The sequence below is a fragment of the Sapajus apella genome, unplaced genomic scaffold (genome assembly GCF_009761245.1).
Source record: "Sapajus apella isolate SASKATOON/1434 unplaced genomic scaffold, GSC_monkey_1.0 scaffold23, whole genome shotgun sequence".
In the NCBI taxonomy this organism is placed as follows: Eukaryota; Metazoa; Chordata; class Mammalia; order Primates; family Cebidae; genus Sapajus; species Sapajus apella.
Window position 1 is genome coordinate 7,409,805 of NW_022436963.1, and position 19,901 is coordinate 7,429,705.

Sequence of the window (19,901 nt, forward strand, 5' to 3'; positions counted from 1 at the left end):
TGTATGTCATATACCCAATACATGATAGCTAAGTCAATATCCATTTAAACACCCTCAAATGGGCAATTTTAATTCTTTTATTTATTGTTCAAGATTTCTGCTTAACTAAATATTGCTTGAAATAAGTGAGATGATGAGCAGATTGGGAAATAGATTTTGCAATGTAGAGATTTTCTTGCTGTTTTGTTATTAAAGGATTTGTGTATTTATCTTTTTCTGTATCAGCAAGTAGACATTCTGAGTGTGAAATTTCTCATGATAATTTCCTTAAAAATCTCTGTAAAGTGAGCACCATATAGTAACATTTCAGTTATATATTGCATCACACAAAATGGTATATTAAATTTTAAGATATCCAGAGTAATTCCTTCACAGATATGTGATTCCTTCACATCCTTGACCATCCATGTCATATATTTTCATAACTTTAGCCAATAAATCCCTATCCCAGTGTGCTATGAATTCTACATAGTCACATTTTATTATTTGCTTTGTTTGACTGTTTAGATTCTTCTCTTTTGAATAAGTTTATGAGTTGTCAAAGGGAAACAAAATGCTTAAACTCATAATGTTATGAGTTTTATGTGAACAATGAGTGCAGACGTACCAAACAACACAGGAAGAAAGTCAAAGGAACAATGCATGACTGGAAATGCACTCCACAAAAATGTCCTCGTCAGAGAAAACATGTTAATGCTGCCATGCATATATCCTATTTCTTTTCCAAAGCCTTCTATCTACGACAAGCTTTCTTAGACAATAAGGCCATTTTGGTCAATTATAAATAGTCATTCTATAGAGATGCCAGGGACTTGACTATTTTGGTGAACTTCTAGAAATTTAACAATGTCAGAAAAGCTTTTGCAAAGTTACAAAAAGACCTACATCTGAAAGTAGCAAAAGTTTATTAACATCTAATGTGGGTTCTGGATTCTGTGATTTGTTAAAAACAGTTCTATTTTTCTTTTTTGATAATTGAGATTTGCCCAGAGAGTAATGGCTGGTTTTTATAACATTTTAAACTGCTGCTACTATTTTCATCTACTTTTCAAGTTTTTCTTTAACAGGAAACCTAAGATAATTTTTCAGGTTCACAGACAGATTTGATAGACTTCTTAGCAATACAGTTAAGAGTATTTAATTAATTCTTTTATCAGCAGACAGCAACAGATAAGGGATTTGTTTCTTTTTAAAAATGCCTCTTCCTTTTCCGTTTTATAAATTCATTTTAAAATGAGCATGATTTTTTTCTTAGACTTCACTTACCTTTTTTAACTGTGCTTCCAATTTGCTACATTCCTCTTTCTTTTGTTCAATGGCTATTTCTAGAGATTTTAATTTGGAATCCCTTTTCAGTCCTGCAGAGGCTAATGAAGATGCATGTTCTTTGAGGTCAATTAAACTAGACTGAAAGAAAAAGATTTTGAGTCAGTAAAACATTCAAATTTTTACTAGCAATGCCTTCAATTTGAACACACTGTTTCTATACATAACAATAAAGCATGCAGTAGACAGAAAGGGTAAATATAATCTTACTAAGGTAACAATAGTCAGCTTTGGCCAGGAAATTAAAGTTGGCCAGCTTACAGAATGAGCAGGATCTAATTGCCATAGAATCAAATGTGACCAAATGTTGTGGTCAGTAAATGCATGTTTCATGTCTCAAAGTCATGCTAATGATGTAAGTCCCAAGGTGGTCTTTACATGTCATAGCAAAACAGACACCCTGAACCTTCCATTTACATTTATTGCTGTCAGACCATGCAGACTCTGAGACAAATCTGAAAGAAATACTGAATTTAATGTTTCCCCTCCCAATAGCAAGTGAAATATAAAAAAGCCTCCTATTACATTTTTATCAAATCGCATTTCTCTAACAGAGAAATGATCAATGGTTTTTCAAACATCTTCCAGAAAAATCAAACATAAAATTATTTTAAAATTTAGAGTCAACTTTATAGTCCTGTCCTTTGCAATCCAGATTTGACAGATACAATGAATCTTTCCAACTCAGACATAGGGTTGCCTAAATTGTTCCAGTCATTAATCACGTCCAGAAATTAACAGGTTCCACATATACTCTGAATTCAAAAAACTAAAGAAATACTTGCATATATCACTGAACATAACTTTGCAACCTTAAAGAGCAATGTTTGTCATCAACTATGAAGTAGCAATATTGAACTATGTGACTGAGATGTACAAGTCTTAACCCAAAACAGACTCCATGTATTTCCTTCTTACTCATTTGCATCGCCTAGGAAGACACTAAACACACACTGGTCTCTCTGTAAACAATGCTACCTAATAATTTATCCTGGATTGCTTTATGGGCACTGGAATGATCTTGATGATAAAAGTCACCATTATCCAGCAAGGTGCTTCTAAAACCCCCTGGGGAACAGGTGACCCATTTTCATTTTTCACATCAGGAAACTGAGGCTCACAACAGCTGAACATCTTGTCAAAGGTCACTTAGCTGGTAAAGGCAGATACAGGTCTCAAACCCAGGTCTACAATTCCAATTTCAATGTCCTTTGTCATATCATTCCCACAGAAATAACAAAGGACATAATTCAGTCATTTTGTCATGGTGAAGATGTATCATCACTCCAATTAAATTATAAGCTCCCAATTAAATTATAAGCTGATGGCAACTGCAGATTTTTTCTTTATAAATTTTAAACTGCCAGATACCATAGCCAGTTTTAGTCAACTTGACTAGGCTCCAGTCCCCAATTGTTAATTTAGAAGTTGCTAATAGAAGGCATTTTGTAGACATGAGTAACATCTACCATCAGTTGACTTTAAGTGAAGGAGATTACCCTCAGTACTCTGGGTGGGCCTGATCCCATCAGTTGAAAGGCCTAGGAGCAGAACTCAGGTTTCCCTGAGGAAGAACAAATTCCACCTATTGGCTGCAGTGTCAGCTTCTGTCTGAGACTCTCCAGTCCGCTTTTGCTGATGACCCGTCCTGTGAATTTTGAACTTGCCTAGCCTCCATAACCGTGTAAGCCAATCTCTTATGATAAGGTTCTTAATCTGTTGAAAATGTTTAACATGGTTCTGTTTTTCTGGCAGAACCCTGACTGACACAACCAGCCCAGTGTCAAGCACATTATGCAGAAACAATAAATGTTTACCAAAATGCCTATTTGAAAGTCACACAATTTTGGGATTATTTACAAAACTACTTTCATTTATAGCTTATACTCCACCACATCATCAAGATCTCTTTTCATTCAAAATATATACATTGATTTTAAGATACAAACTGACAAGTAACACTTCCAACCAGTGAAGAATGCTACAAAGTCAAAGCTTCCATGTTTTCTGTCAATACAAACTATAGTCATCACAGATCCTCCAACTCAGAATCAGCAGTGGAAGAGTAGGAAGAAAACGTCATTCTTTATGTTCATAACAAAGAAATATGCTCCTTTCTTAAAAAAAAAAAAAAAAAAAAAAAGTAGATTTAAATTTTAAGAAATATGGATTTTGTTTCTGGGTTTCCTCGAAACTCCTTAGTCATCGATTCTTTTCCTTCTTCATCTAGATTCCTAATTTATTTGGGATTTTAATTTGGGTGAAATTATCAGTACCCTGAGAGTGAGGAAATACTGTGGAGCTAGGAGACAGACAACTGTGCTGTGGTACCATCCAGGAGGGTGAAAGGTCTAAGGCAGCTCTAAAGAAGATTGACAGTTACAGCAGACAAAGTAAGCGTGAATGGGCCAATTGCAGTCAATCTCCACATATCTCGGAGTTATGTGGATTAAATAAAATCATGTGTAATTACTGTTTCTCATGCTTCTCCACCAAACTATCCCCAAGAAAACTGAGAGGGTTATAGGGATCCTTTGAAGAATGGCAGAATAGCCCAAAGGCATCCTCTTCATAACCCCCAAGCAAGAATTTCTTTAGAGTATAAAATTTTACTTTAAAAACACAGGTGGAATTTATACTTTGTATTCATGTTTTCTATGGTATAAAAGCACAGCTCTAAATTATTTACTATAATGTAAAAATAATAGGCCAGAAGAACAGCCACATTTAAGCTCTACCTTGGGGCCCAGCATGGTACCACATCTCCTAACCTGAGGGTATTACAGATGAATGTAAAGCACTCAACACAAGGAACAGTACATAGCAGATATCAATAGAGTTATTATTATCATCATCAATGCTGCTGCTATCTCAAGCAAAGGATCATGGGACTGCAAAAAATATAGAATCCTCTAATCCATGCAAATATAGTAAGACATAAAGAAAAATTTCAAGGAGCTACATTGTATATGGTTAGCAAAACAGAGAAGATAGACATGGAGCATTACAGAAGAAGGAAGTTACAAAAAAATTTTTTTTCCTTTAAATTCAGGCATCTTTACAAAAGAAAGCTTACCACATTCCCCAAGCCTTCATACAGTGCCTCCAAGTAAGTCTCTAGTCTCCTGCGGCTACATTGAATATGAGTTTATGAGGACTATCAGTGAGGTTCACTTGTTTCTCCAGACTCACCTCTTTTTCAGTCAGTTCAGCTTGTAAAGCATTAACCTTCTCTTTCAGGTCTTTGTTCTCTTTTCGGAAGGATTCTATTTCTTCTAGTCTTTCCCGATCATCTCTTTCCCGCTGTTCTTTCAAGCGCTCAATTATTCTCTCCTGAAAGGCAATTAACAATAAAGAAGAGGTAAGAACCCATCAGTGTATATGCCAAAGCATACTGCAAAAGAAAATAAGAGGCAGTTCATCTAAGGAATGCTCTATGGGAATCAACGCACACAAGAAACTCAAAATTGGATGCGTGGGGAGAGGCTGTGCATAACAGCACATGGGAAAAACAATGAATATAGCTTCTGACTTAATAATAAAAGTTAACATCACAGGGTTGCAAAGGATCTTAATGTTCAAGTTCTATGGCTGCTCTTGGTTCATGGTAGTATCCAGCAAATTTCCAGAGCAGTTCTAGAAGAGGGAGCTTCAGACACCGAGACTCCAGACCTGCCATAGCCTCATACAAGAAAAGGGAAGAAGCAGAACATACCTCTTGGCTTAGCCCTCTTTGCTTAGCCTCTCCATTTGGCAACAAAGAGCCTTCACTGCTTTCTGAAGGCTGTTCTCTGGCTAGATTGGATTGAAGTGGGGCAGGACCCAAACCCTCCAGGTCTTAGAGCGGGACTCATTGTGAGGGCTTGAGACAAAATAAAGGATCAGCCCATTGTGTATGTGATTTTTCAGTGTGTCTGAGGATGTTGACTTTTCTGTTTATTCAAAGGTTTCTTGAAAGTCAGTAGAGACTCCAAAACACTGGGTGAGTGTGAACAAAGTTCAGCAGCAGCTTTTTTTTACTGAGGGCTTACTACATGCAAAGGTGCTGTGATGTGCTCTCCTCTTAAGTACTCATCACAAGCGCAAGGGCAGAACCAGTTCTCTTGATGACAGTGTAGAGGTGAGGAAACCAGAGCTCCAAGACGCAAGGTGGCCCGGGTCATAAACAGAAGGCTTCCCACATCCCGGGTTCTCTGACAGTCAGCCACCTGTCAGAGACCACACTGCCATAAACATACACCTGGAGCCATTTGAGGAGATCTGCCTTTGATTTTCACACTGAAATGAAAACACTGCTTTCTAGACATGTTTTCCAAAAATAGAGAACCTGCCTGATATCAAAGTAAGATACTTTCACACACACACACACACACACACACACACACACACACACACACACAGGAAAATTCCATCTGCATAAAGCTTGAGTTAGATTTCTGAAATTAGTTTGAAATTATCCAACACATATCTGAACTTCCTTTCAGATGGCCATGTTAAAAAATACTGGTGCAACAACTGTGCCCAAGGATCCCGATACTATCTTTTATAGTCTTATGATTGCAGAGTATGAAATAATGCCAGATAAATAAGACAACTGTAAAATAGTATTTAAGGCATAGGGAAGTTAGTCTGAACACAGCCTGTGACTTCAGATCCCCTGAGGAAGCAACCATTCTACCCCACTGACAATAAATTTATGTATCTAATGCTTTTTTGCGGGGATGGGGAGCATATCATTACTGTTTTCCAATTATTTAAAAACACTTCAAATGAAATATATTATCATAACAGTAGAGGCAGAAATATAACAAATGGATCTGTTAATTGCCTATATTTGTTTCTTCTTGATCCCAGACGTAGTTTACCTAACTGTGACAATGGTGAATAGATGATTATGTGATCTACAAGAGAAGGAAATGACCACAGTACATGCTCAATCTCTCAAGGGTTTTTAATGATTTCAGCAATTAAGCCCTTGCTGCCTTTTGCCTACTCTACAAGTGATTACCAGGCCACCTCTCAGTCCCATCACTTCCACTACATGGCTGTTGGAGTGACATTTCTAAAGCTCCAAAATGACCTGTCATCTCACTATTTGGAAACCTTCCCAGGAAACCCTCCGGCTGGATCACGTGTCATTTATTCCCACTCAGCAGACTTCACATGGATTCACTGCATAATCATCCTCCTGGCCCCGCTTTCCAGAGGGCAGCACTAAAAACCTATGCATCTTTTTGACCGATAGCTGGGCAAATCATCCAGCATACAACAAGTAATTAAAAGAGCTGAAGGAAGGAAGGAGAACTCAAATTAGGGATCATCTTGGCTTCAAAGAAAAGGTAGTAAAATTAAGCAGGCATGTTAACAGCCAGAAGGTGTCAGAATCCTTTGGAAAGCAGGTCGATTTGCTCTAAGCGCTTGTACTATTGACTGGGCATTGATGACAAAAAAAATCAACAAGCACTATAATGTTTTTAAGTGTTATTGATGATTCAATACTACAAAATATTTCTCTGTCAATCACAAAACTAATTTAACTGTCAGCCGCGCAGGGCCAGATGTCAAAAACATGTGTTAAAAGCCCCTAATATGCCATGATCTACTTGATTAACAACCAACTTGCAGAAATTCCAACAATGTGTTCTTGTTTTAGTCTTATTTGCATTGGCAAGCATTCCTTATGCACTCATCTGGCTCTGCACAGGTCTAATCTATTTGTGCTTTATCACAGGGTGGGAACTAAATTGCAGTGGCCTCCAGCTCTGGTATCTGGCTTTCTCAACTACTTATCTGCTATGTGGCTACAGCAAGCCTTGGCAAGACCAGCTTTATAAATACAGTGGGTTCTGTCTCTTGAGCTTCTGTGTGTCAATCCTAGAATATTCAATCTTAACTCACGGAGAGGCATTATTCTTTGCACTCTTAATGGTTGAATAAGTTCCTGGAAATTAAAAGGAATAACATACTCCCTAGGATGCCATAATCCAGGGGAAATGGTGAATACTGCCTGATGGATTCTTTTCATCAGCCAAAAGACAGCAAATAATTAAATGTAATTAAAAATCCATGAAGTTTTATTAATCATTTTGTTGTTTCACAGCATGCCCTGTTACAGGGGGAATCTGTGCAATTAAATGTGGATAAAAAGTAAATCTGTGAGGAAAATTCCATTTAAAAGAGACTGTGATGTTGCCAACATCAAAAAGACCTCAAAAGAGTTTTAGTCTTATTCTCTCACCTGTGAGCTAGGTGGCCTTGAGATAGTCCAGAGGAGGCAGCAAAGTCTCAGCCAAGGACCAGCTTAGACAGGGTGAAAACGGCTTTCAGGAGTAGTGGGTTGAGAAGTTAGCATGTGCCATGATTAATTAGCAATGGCTCTCGAGGCCCAGAAATAGGGAATGATGCTGTATATGTCAACATTTTTATTTCTGGACAAGTTATTTTTCTCATAGAACACATTTCCCATCTTAAAATGGAAGAGCATACATTCAGTGTTTCTCAAATTGTGGCCTTCTGACCACTTGGATCAGAAACCTTCAGTATGTTTAAACATCTTAGGTTCCTGCGCTCCACAGCAGAACAGCTGAATCAGAATCTCTAAGAAATAGGGCCCAGGAAACTGTATTTTAAGTAGCTTACTAGATAATATTATTTGGATATACTCAAAGGTTTGATACATACTGGAATACTTAAAATAAATCTTCTATTCTTTGTTCTATCATAGAGAACCTTGCCAGTTCCTACCAACTGTTTTATCTGTGCTTTTCAAAGAGACTAGCATTCTAATTTTGGCACCTTTAAAAGATTCCCACCAAATCAATTGCTCTATGTTTCCTTTTATTCTTCATTGCTGTAAAAAGTTAAAAATGAGATGCAAACAGAATTTGAAATAAATAGCTCACGAAGCTGGTGAATAGAGCTCTTTTGTCTGACTTGAGCATCATAAGTTTTAAAAATCTGAACTGGAATGTTTTGAAACAGACCAAGGCCCTGCAGCTGACCATAGTCACCAGTAGTCCTTACTACATTTCAGCAAAGCCTCATCCCTCATTTCCATTCCCTGCCTGGCACTTCTAGTCATCTAAGTTCTCAATTCCTCATCTAATGTCCAATTCAGATGCCATAAGCCTGAGACTGCAGATTGGCAAACTGAATAATTCTTTGTCAAGAGAGTTTAGGACAGCATGAAACTTAGAGGTCAGCTAATATAAATGTGCATTTTGAAGATGAGGTATTGAGTCCCTGAGAGAAGAGCCTTGCCCAAGTGATGCAACTATCAAGCAGTTAAGACAGTCCAAGGCGGCCAGACTCCCACAGACCTCAGCTTCCCTTCCCAGATACCCCCTGAGCCTCAAAGGAAGTACTCAAATAAAGGGAGTAGTTTCAGATTTGGGAATTATTTTGGGATTTAAGCTAGAATAAATCAAATCTTAATAGGGTCCAGAAAAAAATAATAATATCCTGCCGAGAATTCATGACATGAAAAATTATACGGTATGTGTTTACTTCTGTGAATTTTAAGAAAGAAACCAAAAGGTAGACATGGGCTGATAACATAAAACCCAAATATGCTAAATGAACACATAAGCATTAACAGTTTTTGAACATCCCCTCCTTCTAATTTCACAAATAAAATTACGACAAAGAGCCCTGGAAATAAATTATTGAAAGTTGAAAAGAGGATACATTTCCCCCAAAAGTCATCTTATTAAATATTCTTATAAGTTTTCAAGTAAAACCTTATAATTCTTATAATTTAATTCTGAAGTTATCTTTCATTTTTTTAAATTATTATAGGATTTATAACTTTATTAACCAGCAACTGTTTCTCTTCCATGGATTTACGAGCAAAATTAATTTGGAAATAGATGCTACATATGATGTCAAATAAGGTAACTCAATGTCAAAACATACTTTTTTTTTCCTTACAAAAGATTCATTTTAATTGTTTGCTATATTTTATTTTGTTTACTTTCTGGGATACATACACATGATATGTAGGTTTGTTACATAGGTAAACATGTGTTATGGTGGTTTGCTGCACCTATCACCTAGGTATTAAGCCCAGCATGCATTAGCTAATACTCATTACCTAGGTATTAAGCCCAGCATGCATTAGCTATTTTTTCAAATGATCTCCCTCTCCCCTCCCCTCCTGACAGCCCCCAGTACATGTTGTTCCCTTCCCTGTGTCCATGCACTGTTCAGCTCCCACTTATAAGTGAGAACATGTGGTATTTGGTTTCCTGTTCCTACATTAGTTTTCTGAGGTTAATGGCTTCCAGCTTCATCCATGTCCCTGCAAACAACATGATCTCATTCCTTTTTGTGGCTGCATAGAATTCCATGGTATATATGTACCACATTCTCTTTACCTAGTCTATCATTGATGGGCCATTGGGTTGCTTCCATGTCTTTGCTATTGTAACTAGTACTGCAATGAACATATGCATGTATCTTTATAATAGAATAATTTATATTCATTTGGTTATATACCCAGTAATGGGATTACTGGGTCAAATGTTATTTCTGGTTCTAGGTCTTTGAGAAATTGCCACACTGTCTTTCCACAATGGTTGAACTAATTTACATTCCCACCAATAGTGGAAATGCATTCCTTTTTCTCCACAGCTCACCAGCATCTGTTGTTTATTGACTTTTTAATAATCGCCATTCTGATCAGCATGAGATGGTATCTCACTGTGGTTTTGATTTGCATTTCTCTAATGATCAGTGATGTTGAGTTCTTTTTCATATGTTTGTTGGCTTCATAAATGTGTTCTTTTGAGAAGTATCTGTTCATATTCTTTGCCTGTTTTTTGATGGAGTTGTTTGTTTCTTGTAAACTTGTTTAAGTTTCCTTTAAATTCTGGATATTAGACCTTTGTCAGATGGATAGATTGCAAAAATTTTTCTCCCATTCTGTAGGTTGGTTGTCTGTTCACTCTGATGATAGTTTATTTTGTTGTGCAGAAGCTCTTTAGTTTAATTAGATCCTATTTGTAAAGTTTTGCTTTTGTTGCAATTGCTTTTGACATTTTGACATTTTCATCATGAAATCTTTGCCCGTGCCTATGTCCTTAAGGGTATTGCCTAGATTTTCTTCTAGAGTTTTTATAGTTGTGGGTTTTACATTTAAATCTTACAATTTTTAATAGGACCATGAAGACTAGCCCTAGAATCATGGTTCTTTATGTAGCTTCCTTTGGTTCAATAACTTTTTAATTTATTAAAATTAACTCCACAAATATGCTTACCCATGTTTTTGTAGCTTCTATGTTTTTATCATAGAGCCTTGGTTTTCAGACTAGAGTTTACATCACAATGACTTGGGGAACTTGCTAAAGTGCAGATTCCCAGGCCCTATGAGGTTCTGATTTAGTAGGTATAGATGGGACCTAACAATATAGATTTTCAATAGGAACTTCCTGGTAGTTCTGAAGTAACAGAAGAGAAGCCTTCTTTAGGATACACTGGTTTAGGAAACCCATGGGCATTTAATCTAATTCTCCCATTCATCAAATGGGAAATTTGAGATGCCAAGAGAGAGAATTACTTGCCAGGCTCACCCAGTTATTTAATGTCTCCCCAGTTAATTAGTGGCATAGGTGGGACTGCCTGTAGGTCTCCTTCCAATTACTTCATTACCTCAGAGTTTATAGGCTTTGATACCAGGGAATATAGGAGATAATGCTATAACTTTAGTAGGGTATCCCGGAGTAAACTCCCTGCAACATCCCATGCATGTACGGCCAAATCCAGCAAAGTGCTGCAGCATCAAAAATGATGAGAAAGATGAAGAAAAAGAACATAATAGAGTCTACTCCCATACTTTAAAAGTTAACATTTCTTTTCTTGGTTTCAAGCTAAATTTGAAAATAATGTCAAGAGCATAGGCCTAAAAACTGCACCAGTACATTCCATGTCCAACCAACAAACAAGCCATCCCTCCTGAGAATTCCTGGAGAACTTTACTTCTACTGCTTGTGGACACTGGCTCTTTGACACTCAGAAAGTGTTGGAGGAGAGGATAGAGCATATGCAAGCTCAACTCCAGGGTATGATACTTAGGATAGGTCCCCAGAGAATGAATAAACTCATTTAGCCAGGGTGAAATGGACTGGAAATCATTTTAAAAGTAAGTAAACATCAGAATGAGCTATTTGCCTACTGGATTTTATTAATTAATTCATTCTTTTATTTAAATTAATCCTTTTGAATATACGTCAGAAAGAAACCTTCAGGATGGCATGCTATCCTCTTCAAAGTAAAAGCCGATTTTTAAAAATTTTGTCTCACGAGGGCCTGTGAAATCTGTCCCCCTTCCTCTCCCCCACCCCTTTGTATTTGCCCTCCCCTCTGCCAGGGTGTTCTCCCTCCAGAAGGGCTCTGGCTCACTACTCACTTTCTTCAGGTGTTTCCTTGAATGTTACCTTCTCAGCACGCTTCTACCTGGTCATTCTACTCCGGCACTCCCTTTACCCCTCCGTGCCTTCTTTTCTTTGATAGAAAATATTACCCTCTAAAATCCTAGGTATGTCACTTATTTATTAACTGTCTCCCCACCACCTCCATTAGAGTCTAAACTCTGGTAAAGCCAGGATTTTCACCCATTTTCTTCTCTGCTGCATTCCAGGGCTCAAAAGAGGGCATGTCACATGGTGGGGGCTCACTCAACCAGTGTCCAATATCAAGCATCCCCAATGCAGGTTATACTAGACACAGAACGGCAAGGTAATTCACACATAGGATATGTGTCTTGGGTTTGACGTCTAGCAGAGAAAAGAAATTAACCACATAAAAACAGATGAATGAACAATTAGTGGGATGTGTGGCTAGGGGAGGGATAGCAAGTGGTGGGAGGACTGGGGAGGGATAACATTAGGAGAAATATCAAATGTAGATGATGGGGGGATGGATGCAGCAAACCACCATGGCACATGTATACCTATGCAACAAACCTGCACGATCTGTACATGTATCCCAGAACATAAAGTATAATAATTTAAAAAAGTGACATGGACTCTGGGGAGTTATGGTGTTCCTGAGACATAATGGGGATACCTAGGAGGTGTCCCTAAGGAAATGATAAAATAACAATAATAATAGTGATAACATTGTATCTACTATTCTAAACACATTCCTTATTTTCACGCATTTTCTCCTCAACATAATCCACTGAGGTTCGTACTATTATTATCCCCTTTTACAAATGAAGAATCTGAGAGGTTAAGTAATTTGTCCAAAGTAGAAAATATCAGACCTAGAATTTGAACCCAGGCAGTCTGGCTCCAAAGTCTATATTCTTGACTACCGCGCAATACAACTTCTCATGAAGCTGACCTCTCAGAAGAGAAATTAAATTTGCAGGGAGTAAGGAATATTCTCAGTTGGGGAATAGCATCTGCAAAGACTCTGAGGCAAGAAGGAGTACAGTACGCTTGAAAATCTAGAAGCCCCTCATGGCTAAGGCACAGAGAACCTGGAAAAAGAGAGATGGGGGATGAGGCTGGAAATGAAAGAAAGAATAAGGAAGGGAGCAGGCACACAGAGTGGGGGCTTGCCAGATCGGATAGGAGAAGGGACCCTGGGGGCCAGGTAGAAGATTTCAATTTGTGTCATCCTAAGTGCAATGGCAAGCTAGTGAAGGTTTTTACGGAGAGCCAAAGGTGATGTAATCAGATTTGCATTTCAGAAAATGCCCCCTGGCTACCGTGTGCCAAGTCCACTGAGGAGGGCTTGGATAGGGAGAACAAGCACCAGGGACAAAAGGTAGTGTTAGAAAAAGAAGAAAATCAGGCATATTTCAATGCATTTGGATCAACTTCCCCCAATAATGTTTCCCCATGTCTTGATTCCCTGCTTTTGAGTGTACACTCACCTTCTCTGACAGAGCTTCCTCTAGCGTTGCCAGTGCAGTGTCTGTATTACTGGAATCTGTTTGCAAGGACTTCACTCTGTCTTTCAGGTTGGTCAGTTGCTTGTCTTTATCCCTAAGTTGTTCTTGCAAGTTTTCAATCTAAAAATAAAAATAAACACTTTAATGCATATTTGATTACATATCCTGGGCCAAAATTCCTGAAGTGGATCTGTTAAAAAAACAAAACAAAACAAAAAGAACCTGAAATGATAGAAATTGTCAGTATTAAGAGGTTACACTTTGACTTAGACTCAAGGCCATTTTGATGAAAGCTTCATTTCTTCATGTAGTTCAACTCTGTATTTAAATGGTGAAAGAGAGGAGCAGAGTATCTCCCTCCATACAAAGGCAAGACCTTCTGACATACATGTAAGCACTATTATTTCTATCTATTGTTATCCCTTTTACAAGCCTTTTAAGTCTCAAATCGATAGACCTAACCTTGGTACACTGAACCAGAGAAATATTATGCAAGATTAATTCATTGATTAAACAGACATTTATGGGGAGCCCATTCTGCACCAAGCACCATATCAGTATATGGCAGATCCCATGTCGTCATTCACTCACTTCTTTATTTCAGTATTAAAGTTTGTGATATGCCAAATGTTGTCAAGTGGCTGTTTCAAAGTAACCACATGAAAAGCCAAGTAGGTTATCACCAGCAGACTGTTAATGGGAAAAAGTTGTGATATAAGTCAAATGTAACAAGTACTAAACACTCCATTTGGCAACTAAGTCATGTGCTGGCAACAAACCAGCCACTTTTATCTGCTATCTGCAGCCCGAAATAAACACACCAAATAGCCAATTATAATGCCTGTCCAGGAGCAGCAGCAAGGACTTTCTCCTGGGCATAGAGGACATTATCATTCATGTTTTTATGCTCTGCTTTCAACCATGTATTTCTTATCTAAGTATTAAAAAAAAATCCACTATACAAACAATTTATTCATAATAAGGGTTTTAAAATGACAAGGAAAAAAAGCAGTACAACTCTAAGATAAGTCCATTCAAAATATTTGCATTCTGCACCCAGCTTTCTCAGGGAATCATTCCAAACGCATGTTTCACAATGTACACTCAAACAAAATTTTTGATTACTTGATTCTCTTAGTGTGTATCTGGACTGGCAATCCAACTAATAATAGTAACAAGGAGGAGATGATTACAATGACAACAGGTGGCAGCAGTAGCAGCCTCAAAAATAGCTCTGGATGCAAAGACAATGGCTCTGCTGAACTTCAATCTGGAAAACACTGTCTTGGCTAATTTTTTCAGTGGTTACAATGGAAACCCGTAAACTCTGTGGCCTAGCAAAGATGGAATTTTTTCCTTCTTTCCTTCCCCCCTTCCTTCCAGCCTCCCTCCATCCTTCATTCTATCTTTCCTTCATTCATCTTTTCTTCTTCTGCCTTGAGATAGACATCTTAGAAACTCAGGTTATAGGTCAAATAATTAACCTTTTCCTTAATCAAAATTTAATGTGATCCCATCCAGCTGCCACTGTGAAGATTCATTGCCACTCCATGGAAAACAGCAATTCAGAAGGTATAATCATCTCCAGACAAAACAAAGGCTTCCTCCCTGCCAGACAAATGTTCACACAAAAATACACATGAGTAAGAGTATGGATGGTTATATGTCAGAATGATACTGGTTATGTGGAAGAAGCCAGCCGCTGAAAGGACTGATTTTTGGAAAAACTGCATGTTATTACTTTGAATACACCCATGCATGTATTTGTATACACATGTGTACGCAGATCCATGGTGGTTCTGAGCAAACTGATTACATCCACTGGCCTACCCTGGGAGAAAGTGCCCTGGGCATAAGAGAAGGACATCAGCCTTGGGGTAGTAACAGGTGGCAATTTCAAAGGACTTTAGGCACTGGAAATAGGGGCCAAAGGAAAAGTTGCTGTGCACTTATGTCACAATCTCTGGGGCCTCCTCATATAACCAGAAAGACTAGGAAGTCTGAGGGTCTGGATTCCACTGGCATGCAGGTAGCTGTAAAGAGCTGGAGAAATACTGATGGTGCAGATTGAGGGTCAGGGTCCTACTGGCATGCAGGTAGGGCTTAAAAGCTGGACAAACAGGGATGGTGGAGACTGAGGACACATGGGTGCTGTATCTATTTACCTCACATCTAAGAACCAAGCAGAAGAGCCAATGATACTGCAGGCATGACTGACTAACAGGGCTGGAATTAAAGATATGTTTATTGAGCTAGGGATGCACCGCTATAAGAAATGCTGCGCAAAGATCACCAAGAATGACTCTCAAGAGAAAAAAATGAGGTGCAGAACAGTGTGCAGCATACAGTCTCTTGCATAAATTTTGAAACATCTATAAATAGATAAATACATCTGGGAAAAAATCACAAGAAATTTTAACCTTTGTTGGGTAAGGTCTAGGGGGTAGAAGGAAGAGGGAGCTTCTGGTTTTTGTCTTTGTACATTTGTATAGATTTTTGCTTGAATTTTCTAACCATGTGGGTTTTATTATTTTTAAATGTCAATCAGGGTTATCCAACTGGTAAAATTATGAGCCACTTTTAATTTATATTTATATATATAAACATTATACACATTAGTAAATAATAATTTAATAAATAACACAATGCCTACTTAACACTAAATTGTACCACGTTACCAATACAGATTGTTGGTATATTTATTTTTTAATGGGATCTAAATATTTATTTTATTTTTATTTTAGGTTTGGGAGTACATGTGAAAGTTTCTTACATAAATAAACACGTGGCACAGGGGTTGATTGTACATAACATTACATTGCCTAGGTATTAAGCCCAGTACTCAATAGTTATCTTCTCTGCTCCTCCCCCTCCTCCCACCCTCCCCACTCAAGTGGACCCCATATCTGTTGTTTCCTTCTTTGTGTTCATAAGTTCTTATCATTTAGCTCACTTATGAGTGAGAACATGTGGTATTTGGTTTTCTGTTCCTGCATTAGCTTGATAAGGATAATAGCCTCCAGCTCCATCCATGTTACCAGTAAAAGACATGATCTCATTCTTTTTTTATGGCTACGTAATGTTCCATGGTCTATATGTACCACATTTTCTTTATCCAGTCTGTCACTGATGGGCATTTAGGTTGGTTCCAAGGTTTTGCTATTGTGAACCGTGCTGCAACAAACATTCACATACTGTATTTATGGTAGAATGTTTTATATTCCTCTGGGTATATATCCAATAGTGAGATGTTGGTATATTTAAACCATGGCCTATTATGCAAGTATTTGAAGTCCTGTTTGCATAACATTGCTAACTAAATAAAAATGGTAGAATCTTTAAAAAGCAGAATGTAAAATAGTATGGCACTGATTTTATAAAAAGAAAGTTATTGCATACAACAACTATATATGTATATATAGAGAGAGAGACAGAGAATCCACCAAAATGTTTTATTTGGCAATGAGGTGACTAATAGTTTTACTTCTCCTCTTCATGTTTTTTCTGCATTTGCCAATATGTTTTCATTGAGTGCAAACAGAATAAAAAGATATTTTAAAACCAAATACAAAATATCAGAATGGTTCTTTGAGTTTTAAACAATAAGTTTTTGCTTTTTAAAAGGACTCTTTGCAGGAAAAAAAATCCTTTAATACTCCAAAGATGACCGAATTCTTAAAATTTAAATTTAAAAGACTGGGGAGAATATAAAATTCTGTATCTTTTTTAAAAAGTACTGAACAGTTTTCTCATATTCACAAATTGTTATGACATTTTTATGAAATATGTTGGGAACCTTTTCTTCAAAGGGCAAGGCTGTGCAAGGTTCAAATAGCAGGATTTGAAAAATAAGCAAATCGTGACCAAGGATTAGGATAGGAAGTTTTTGGGGTAGAAAGGGAAGGGTTGTTTTGTTTTCTTTCTTTTAAGAAATTTCATATTGCAGAAATAAACTCCACCTTAGCAACACAGACAATAAAGTATGAGATGGGCCTGAGCACAAGGGAGCTAGAGAGGACCCCTGTCCTTGCCTTTGACCTGAGCTGCCTTCTGGTCATGGCTGGGCAGATTCAGAAGGAGCCAGTACTCCTGGAGCAATAGCTCTGCCTTCTGTGGCAGAACCCTGGAGAGGAAGTAAAAGAGGAGAGCTCAGACCCTGGAGGTCATCTGACAACGCTAATCCTAACGCCTTTGCTAACTTCTGAAGCTCTGACCAAGAATTAATGTGGTCCTTAACTCTGGGCTTGCCAAGCCTGAGATGGGTCAATGTTCAGCAGGGGAGCTTTGTCGTGAATTTCACACAAATGTAGTCCTCAGCACAAAAGGGGCCACTGACTAACAGCCACAGCCTCCTTGACTCCACATTTTCTCCTCCTTCTATCTGGTCTCCATGCTGCAGCCAAAGGTGACCTTCCCAACATGCAGATCTAACTGTATGACTTCCTTCCTTAGAACCCTTCAAAGGCTCCTCATTGCCCCACAAATAAAGCCCAAACTCTCTAACACATGAGGCCCTCCAAGGGATGACCCATGTGATCTTCTACCATCCCTCAGCCAAGCCCTGGTACTGTCAAATCACTAATGCTGTTCCCCAGTGCCAGGATATCCTTATATCTTACCCATCTTTGCCTATCTACCTCCTCTTCTTGAAGCCCTCTTTGCACTCCAATGTTTCACCTATTCAAGTTCTACTCAAACCTTTAGATATCAGCACACTCTTGCCTCCTTCAGGACTCCTCCTCCAACCCCTCAAACAAGGTTAAGTCCCCTAATCTGCATTTTTCATACACTATTAAATTTCCATCCTTATTTATGTCCACAAGTAGGCTGTGAGCTCAATGAAGACAGGAGTGCTGCCCTACTCACTGTTGTATCTCTAGCTACAGCAGCAAATTGTTGGCAACACCCCTTATTAGCTGGAAGGAAGGAAGGAAGGAAGGAAGGAAGGAAGGAAGGAAGGAAGGAAGGAAACAGGCAGGCTGGCTAAAGAAAGCGGTTTGTGTAAAAGGAAGAGGCTAGAGTAGGTGATGACTGAGTCCCTTCAATTCTAGAATTAATAAAAAGTGTCGGAGAAGGTCTATACAAGCTTAAAACAGAGGACCTAAAACATACTTAGGCAACTTATAGTTTTAAATGTTACCCAAAGGTATCTTTCTGGTTGTTTCCATTATAAAATTCCAAAATTCATTTACTAACAAAGTTTATCTTCTAAGACTTGTCTCTGGATTTTGTGCTATCCACACCTAGAGTATCAGTTAATGTTATTAGCTAAAGCAACAGAAACAGCTTCGTCTGATTTAAGCAGAAAAATGGGGAAATTCACAAAACTGCCAGAACCAGGGTCAGGGAACATAGTATAGAATTATGCCCAAAGTTTTGATACAAGTGGTCTAGTGCAGACACCGTTGCCCAACTGCTGAAAGCTAGGCACTGAGGCTTACAGTACCATGAGCTCTGTCACACTCATTCTATCTTTGGCCTCAGCACCCAACTGTGTTGGCAATGCTACATATTAACTTACAAAATGAAAGAAGTGAGAAAGGAAGGAAGGACCTCTAACAAGAGTGGCTTCAACTGACCCCTGGACACTACCACTAGCCCTGCGGTCATGCTGCCCCATGACCTTGACCTTACAGTCCTTGCAGCCATGAGAGAGTCCTTTGCAATCCCAACATTCCAATGACACTGGGGCAGGTACATCTAATGAGGAAAGCCAAGGTAAGGCATACAGCCCAACTGCAAGGGAGGCTGAGAAACAAAGTGTTGGCAAGTTGGTCTTCCATAGTGAGATGTTCTTCATAAAATCAGAAGAAAGTCTGAAGTCTGGATAGCCAAAAAATATGACCCATATTCATAGCACCTAGGGAGGGCTCCAGTGTTAGCTCTCAAGCCAGCAAACTGCACCATTCTAGAACAATGACTCGACTTTCTCTCTCTCAAGTTCCCAAAGGCCTATAGGGTTAAGTCTGACTCAGACACTTCTCCAAATATGGTCCCTGCAACTCTGTTACCAGTCTTTGACAAAATAACTACAGAAATCATGAGTGGTACACAGCATCCCAATGTGCAAGAACAAATCCATGAACCTGTCATGATGAGCAATGTATAGACGAGTTCAGGTGTCATTGAACCCGTGTCACATGTGGCTGGAACCGCACACTGATCATGCACACAGTAAGACCACATATTGTTCCATGACAGACTGAAAATTTTTTAAAAAAGTAAAAGCTTGCTTGGGGGGCATGAATGTATAGGTCTGCCAATCTCTCCCAGTCCCTCAGAGGTGCCTTTTGCCGAATGCCAAGGATGTTCCCTGAGTGGAAAAGGTAAGGCTGGTTGCTAACATAGGGCCCACTAAACCATGGATTTAAACATAAAGTCAACCCATTGTGTTAATTTTCTACTGTTGTATAACAAATTGCCACAAAATTAGCAGCTTAACAGCATACATTTATTTTCTTATAGTCTACAGATCAGAACTCTGGGCATGGCCTGATTGGTTTTTCTGCTGAGGGTCTCACAAAACTAAAGGGATCAGTTTGGCTCAGTTCCCTTCTTGAATTTGGGGTGTTCTTTAAAGCTCATTCAGGTTGTTGGTACTAGTCAGCTCCTTGCTGCCTGCTGGCCAAGGTTGCTGTCAGCTTCCAGAGGCTACACAAAGGCCCTTGCCACATGG

General features: G+C 38.5%; 1 protein-coding gene across 25 annotated transcripts in view; it reads right to left on the reverse strand.

Moving 5' to 3' along the window:
• Nucleotides 1–19,901, reverse strand: part of ERC2 (ELKS/RAB6-interacting/CAST family member 2) — a 951,823-nt gene that overhangs the window by 490,103 nt on the left and 441,819 nt on the right. For all 25 annotated transcript variants that reach the window (XR_004272356.1, XR_004272355.1, XM_032289536.1 and 22 more), the window contains 3 exons: nucleotides 13,208–13,345; nucleotides 4,519–4,659; nucleotides 1,267–1,407 (listed from right to left, as the gene is read on the reverse strand). Coding sequence is in view for 23 of the 25 variants with exons in the window: in XM_032289536.1 (XP_032145427.1) it covers nucleotides 1,267–1,407; nucleotides 4,519–4,659; nucleotides 13,208–13,345 (420 nt within the window). In the remaining 2 variants the exon portion in view is untranslated. The remainder of the gene's footprint in view (nucleotides 1–1,266; nucleotides 1,408–4,518; nucleotides 4,660–13,207; nucleotides 13,346–19,901) is intronic.